Source organism: Gigantopelta aegis, unplaced genomic scaffold (assembly GCF_016097555.1).
Source record: "Gigantopelta aegis isolate Gae_Host unplaced genomic scaffold, Gae_host_genome ctg3723_pilon_pilon:::debris, whole genome shotgun sequence".
Lineage (NCBI taxonomy): Eukaryota > Metazoa > Mollusca > Gastropoda > Neomphalida > Peltospiridae > Gigantopelta > Gigantopelta aegis.
The window spans coordinates 28,369-35,430 of record NW_024533477.1 but is presented as its reverse complement, the minus strand read 5'-3'; the positions used below and the strand labels follow the sequence as shown (position 1 = coordinate 35,430).

The following is a 7,062-nucleotide window of genomic DNA, read 5'->3' as shown; positions in this document are numbered from 1 at the left end:
TTAGTTGGATATAACTACGAAACTCAAACAGAAAGCATTCAGTGAAGCATATACACAGCTCTTTACCACAGGGCTACATCCAGCCCGTCTTAGTTGGATATAACTACGAAACTCAAACAGAAAGCATTCAGTGAAGCATAATACGCAGGTCTTTACAACATGGCTACATCCAGCCCGTCTTATTTGGATATAACTACGAAACTCAAACAGAAAGCATTCAGTGAAGCATATACGCAGGTCTTTACTACAGGGCTACGTCCAGCCCGTCTTAGTTGGATACAACTACGAAACTCAAACAGAAAGCATTCAGTGAAGCATAATACACAGGTCTTTACCACAGGGCCACGTCCAGCCCGTCTTAGTTGGATATAACTACGAAACTCAAACAGAAAGCATTCAGTGAAGCATAATACACAGCTCTTTACCACAGGGCTACATCCAGCCCGTCTTATTTGGATATAACTACGAAACTCAAACAGAAAGCATTCAGTGAAGCATAATACACAGGTCTTTACCACAGGGCCACGTCCAGCCCGTCTTAGTTGGATATAACTACGAAACTCAAACAGAAAGCATTCAGTGAAGCATAATACACAGCTCTTTACCACAGGGCTACATCCAGCCCGTCTTAGTTGGATATAACTACGAAACTCAAACAGAAAGCATTCGGTGAAGCATAATACACAGGTCTTTACTACAGGGCTACGTCCAGCCCGTCTTAGTTGGATATAACTACGAAACTCAAACAGAAAGCATTCAGTGAAGCATAATACACAGGTCTTTACAAGAGACGTGTATTCACAAAGTCAGATCATGATAACAGTGTTTTCTTACCTCGTCGGCTTTAAGTAATATCACGAGGTCGTAAGAACTGGAGTGAACCGTATAGACAATGTAAACTAGTGCGGTAGCTTAAAACGCAGTGAGCTACCCCAGCCATCTTTCTACTTATTTAACTTCCTGGTGTACGGCCTTTGATATACCAGTCGTGGTGCAATAGCTGGAACGAGAAATAGCCCACTGATCCAACCGACGGGAATCGATCCCAGACCGACCGAGCTTCAAGCGAGCGCTTTACCACTGGCCCCTCTTAGTGTGATATAACTACGAAACTCAACCAGAAAGCATTCAGTGAAGCATATACACAGCCCTTTGAAAGAGACGTGCATGCACAAAATCATATTATGATAAAAGTGTTTTCTCCTCGTCGGCTTTAAGTAGCATCACGGGGTCATAAGAACTGACGTGAACCGTATAGATAATGTAAACTAGTGCAGTAGCTATATTACAAAATGTCGGAACACTTGATGTGTATGCTCGTCTTTACAATGTGGGCGTGTTGTCGTGTAACATCAGGTATGATTTGTGTAAATTATCACTATAGTTTACAAAGCCTGGTTTTCTCTTGTGACATGTATTACTATTGCTACAGCCACAAAGTTTACTTCGATAGATAACCAAGAGATCTTTTATATGCACTTTCCCACAGACAGGAATTTGGTGGACAGTCATGGGCCACACAGTTTGTCGATATAGAACCAATAGATATTTTATATGCACTGTTGATGGGAATACGGGTCAAGGATCATATGGAAGTCTCTCTATGGTTACTCCATTGGAGGAACCTTACACTTGGAGGTTTTGTCATTTGTATTAAATCCAGGATACTTTGTATATGCCTTTTCCAACAGTCTTGAGTGCATAATGCCACTGCTTTATATATCCATGTACCAAATGTGCAACACTGGTTGGAAACTATCCAACTAATGTATCGAAGGATGGACGCACCCATCTAAGCATCTAAAACTGCACTCGCACATTCTTCTCTCCTTCCTTCCATCCTAGTTTCTTCATTTTCTTCAAACCGTCTATCCGAGCGCCAACACACCCATCCATGCATCCACCCACTCATTCATCCGTCCATCCATCGATCCACCAATCCCCTGTCACCCACCCACACATCCATCCACCCATCCATCCATCCATACACACATACATAGATGCATACATATTTCCATACATACATATATACTTCAATCCATCCATCCATCCGTCCGTCCGTCCATACATACATACATACACACATACATACATATGTAACTGTCAACCTCGTCATACAAACAATATATATATATTCATACATCAATACATATGTACATACATACATACATACATACATACATACATACATCCTGCTATCTGCATATCCAAACACATCCAACCATTCCACTATCGAAATATATCCATTCATCCATCCACCTATTAACGCTCCCACCCACTAACCATCCTTGTTACACCAATAAACGTAAATTGTCGAAAGGTTTGACATTTTGTCAAGTAATTTTAGTCGGAAAGTTATTCCTATACAGGGGCGAGACGAAGCCCAGTAGTAAAGCGCTCGCTTGATGCGCGGTCGGTATGGGATCGATCCACGTCAGCGGGTGTCCGACGCCATATAACCGTAAATGAAATGTGTTTCGTGCGTGGTTAAATAAAACATTTCTTTCTTCTTATCCCTATTCAAGAGAGTTTACCTTTCACCAGACAGTACCCAATGTCGACAGCTAGTTTTATGTTTATAATTCTTTATTAAAATATATAGTGTGCTGCAGCTAAAGAAAGTTTGAAAAGTTTGTTTTGTTTAACAACATCACTAGATTATTATTATTAATCATCGGTTATTGGATATCAAACAATTGGCAATTCTGTCATATAGTCTCAGAGGGAAAACATGGTACATTTATCCATTATTAGCAAGGAATCTTTTATATGTACTACATCACAGACAAGACAAACCACAAACTTTTATATACAAATCGTTCCGACTTGTTGACATACATCATAAACATACGTTACAATGCATTTACACTAGAATATAATTATATTCTAAAACATAAATCTACCATCTACAGTCCGTGATTGGAATAATCTGGATAATAATGTATAAAACACAGACTATCTTACACCATCTAAAACTGTGTATCTTCAATTAAAAATGTGCTTTAAAAAATTAACAAATTGTCATACGGATCACGCTCAAACCAAATAATCAATTATAGACTTCGTTTAGAATGCAGAAATCTCAACGCACACATAACATACCAGACATTTTAATAAAAACTAGTTTTGTACTTGTGGGTATCTTTCGGAGATACCTTATACATGTTTGTTTTTGTTTTTGTTTGGTTTGTTTGCTCATTCTATGATAACATCCTAAAAACTATGTTTTATGTTAATTGTGGTTCCAATCACCATACAACGTTATAGAGGGCGGGACGTAGCCCAGTGGTAAAGACCTCGCTTGATGCGCGGTCTCGGATCGATCACCGTCGGTGATCCCATTGGGCTATCTCTCGGTCCTATCAGTGCACCACGACTGGCATAGCAACGACCGTGGTATGTGCATATAATGTATGGGATTGTGCATATAAAAACAACCTTTCCTCTCTAAAACTATATGTCGAAATTACCATATGTTTGACATCAAATAGCCGAGGATTAAACAAATCAATGTGCTCTAGTGGTGTCGTTAAACAAAACAATACACACACACACACACACACACACACACACACACACACGTTCGTTATATGGCTTAAAGACTGAGCCCTGGAACTTCATGTAAGTAGAGTAAGATCTGTTGATAAATTGTTTGTATTATCTAAGCGTTTGACGCTTTAATGTCTTAACGTTACACGCACACTTGTACTGTATTGTGTTATCTTATAAATATGTTCTGCAACTGATTTCAGTGATCTTCGTGCGAATATAGCTAGCTGAAACGATGTTCAGGAAGATCAGTATGTGTGCACATATCCATCTGATCAGTGCCGTATCTCTTCACAATGCAGAATCGAATTGGCATTTGGCAAAATAGTGGTTGATTTCATGGATCTCGATCTAGCGTCTCGTCTATATGAGGACAGCCACTCTCGAGGAGATACGTTACTGGACAATACATAATTTTGACTGCCACACCCAGACTAGTTTACTAAATCAAAACTAGCACATGGATGAGTTCAATGGAATAAATACAGCTGCTATGATGACGTGCATTCATGAATCATTGTCAAAACTATCGAAAGAAAGAAAGACAGAAGGAAGGAAGGAAGGAAACAACGAAAGAAAGCAAATAAACAATACAAGTTATCTGTGTATTCGATAATCAGACAGTAGGTTTGCTACAATCAAAACACAAACGAGACACAAAAAAGACATGACTATACAAGAGGCTATACAACAACAAATAAATTTAAAAAAAAAAAAAAAAAAAAACAACCCACACACACACACACCAAACAACGCCCGTACATTATTTACTAATTACGGAAAACATTTTGTTTTGTTTATACATTTATGTACATGAGATTATTTTTATTTCTTTATAGTCTTCTTCACTTACAACACGTTTTCTCTTCTACTCTTTTGGGGAGGGACGTAGCCCAGTAGGAAATGCCTGCCTGTTGCTCAGTCGGTCGAGGATCGATCCCCGTCGGTAGGCCTATCGGGCTATTTCTTGTTCTAACCAGTGTGCCACGACTGGTATATCAAAGGTCGTGGTATGTGCTGTACTGTCTCTGTAACGGTCAGTGTAAACATCCCTTGCTACTAATGAGTAAATGTAGCAGGTTTCCTCTCTAAGACTGTCAAAAATTACCAAATGTTTGCCATCCAATAGCCGATGATTAGTAAATCAATGCGCTCTAGTTGTGTTATTAAAAGAAACAAACTTTAACTTCTACTGTTTCAGTTTTACCATATTTCAGTGTATTGCTAACATAATAGGATTATCGTATCTGATATCTAGTATAAAATCATACCTGATGCTGTACCAATTTGTAAGAATGTCCACATTACACAGAGAAACACAGACGTCAACCAGGTCGACATTTTGTACTCTTTGTGCGAACCGGGAAGCCTTATTGATTATGTACTCACTAGCGAATCGTGTTTCGATTTAATTTCATATTTTCAATCCGGTGAGTTCAATTGTTTCTCCGACCATGCACCTGTATGTTTCACACTGGGTTGTAATGTAAACATCTGATTGATGAGATTCGAACACACACTACCGTGAAGTGGATCGACGAAAACAATGCTGTCATTGCTTCCAAAGTAACCGAAAATATTGAAACGCTATTGAATATATGTTCAACTAGTGGTAATAGCCAAGATTGTATAAACGTACGGGTTGATAAATTCACAAACGAACTAATACTATTATATTGCCTTACTGTGACGTCACTACCCATACAAACAGAAAGAACTATATGCGCCGGCACACTACCACAGGCGGTGATAAGCCAGGGGTAAAGCTCGATTTAACGAATATAGAGCAGCTCTCCATATGTTTTAATGGTAGAAGAAGTTGACCTAAATCGAATTGAACTCGTACGTGTAAAAAGAATATATAAGTCATTAGAACGCCGCCTAAAAAGAAATTATAAATGCCAACAAGGCAACATGCTCAACTATCTCCGCAAATATAACCCAAAGCAGTTTTATGTACATTTCGAAAAAAGGAAGAAAAACGTAAATTCAGAACTAACAAATGATCAATTCTATAACCATTTTAGCAAATTGGCTGAAAACGTGCCTAAATTAGACGACGAGACACAAGATTATTTACGTAAATACGACCAGTAAGTTAGTGACGCACCGAACCGCGAGCTTGACTCTGAAATTACAGAGAAGGAAATTCTTAATGCTGTACATAAGTTAAAGACGAACAAATCCAGTGGGCTTGACAAGGTATTAAACGAATATTTTATAAATTGTATAAATGTTTTGATGCCATGTTTATTGATATTATTTAACGCTGTCTTTGATTGGGTACATTTCCACACAGTTGGTCATTGGGATGCTGATTTTTAAAAAAGGCAATGCAAACGACCCTGATAATTACAGAGGCATAACTTTAGTCAAGGGAAATTATTTACTGCCATCCTAAATGAACGATTATTAGAAAAATGGTTAAGTGACGCTCAATTTGGTTTTAGAAAACAGTGATCGACGCCGCTTTCATTCTTCAATCTTTAATTGAACGAATATTGAAGAATAAAAAGCGACTGTATTGCTGCTTCGTGGACTATAGTAAAGCATTTGATTATGTCAATAGACAAAAACTATGGTACAAAATGATTCAACTTGGTATCGATGGTAAAATGCTTAATGTTATCCGGTCACTGTATGATAATGTGAAATGCTGCGTCAAATATAACAGTATGCTATCCAACTTTTTCAGTTGTAGAAACGGACTTTTCCAAGGTGAAGTATTATCACCGCCATGTTTGTAAATGACTGTGAAATGCATTTCTTATTAATTGCCCCTATATCGACATCCAATCATTAAATATATTCCTACTTATGTAGCCGATGATATGGTTCTCCTAGTGAAACACCAGAAGGCCTTCAGTCAATGCTCAATTCACTATCAAAATATACTACCAAATGGGACCTAACTGTAAATACAACTAAGACTAAGGTTGTCATTTTTAGAAATGGGGGGATCATTCGAGACAACGAAAAGTGGTTATACAAAGGTGAACAGTTAGAGGTTGTAAATGAATTCATTTATCTTGGCTTATTATTCTGTTATAACGGTGTTAATCGAACTCAAAAACGATTCGCTGATCAGGGAAGAAAAGCCTTGTTTTCATTATTAAACGTATGCAAAAGACATTATTTTAATATTGAAACAATGCTATCTGTTTTTGACACCTATGTTAACAGTATTCTTAGTTATGGGTCAGAGGTCTGGGGATTCCACTGTGCAAGGGATGTTGAAAATAGTCATACAAAATTCTGTAAAAAACTACTTGGAGTACAACAAGGGGCCTGAATTTATATATAGTGAATTAGGGCGTTTTCCTCTGTATATTTATGAGAAAATTAAGTTTTTAAATATTGGATTAAAATACGAAATACTGAAAATTGTATCCTTTTAGCTATATATGAGGAAATGGAACGATTAAAGGAAAACTGGGTAACACAAGTCAAACAAGAACTAAATAGGCTTGGACTAAACTATATATGGAACATACCAAATGTTGGTAACAGAGA

At 37.7% G+C, this 7,062-nt stretch overlaps 1 protein-coding gene across 1 annotated transcript in view; it reads left to right on the top strand.

Annotated features, from left to right (window-relative positions):
• Positions 1 to 581: 581 nt before the first annotated feature.
• The window catches only part of LOC121392387 (multiple epidermal growth factor-like domains protein 6), a 31,993-nt gene continuing 25,512 nt past the window's right edge, over positions 582 to 7,062 (top strand). Inside the window, exon 1 of the mRNA XM_041523617.1 lies at positions 582 to 1,356. Coding sequence (XP_041379551.1) covers positions 1,293 to 1,356 — 64 coding nt within the window. The 5' untranslated portion in view covers positions 582 to 1,292. The remainder of the gene's footprint in view (positions 1,357 to 7,062) is intronic.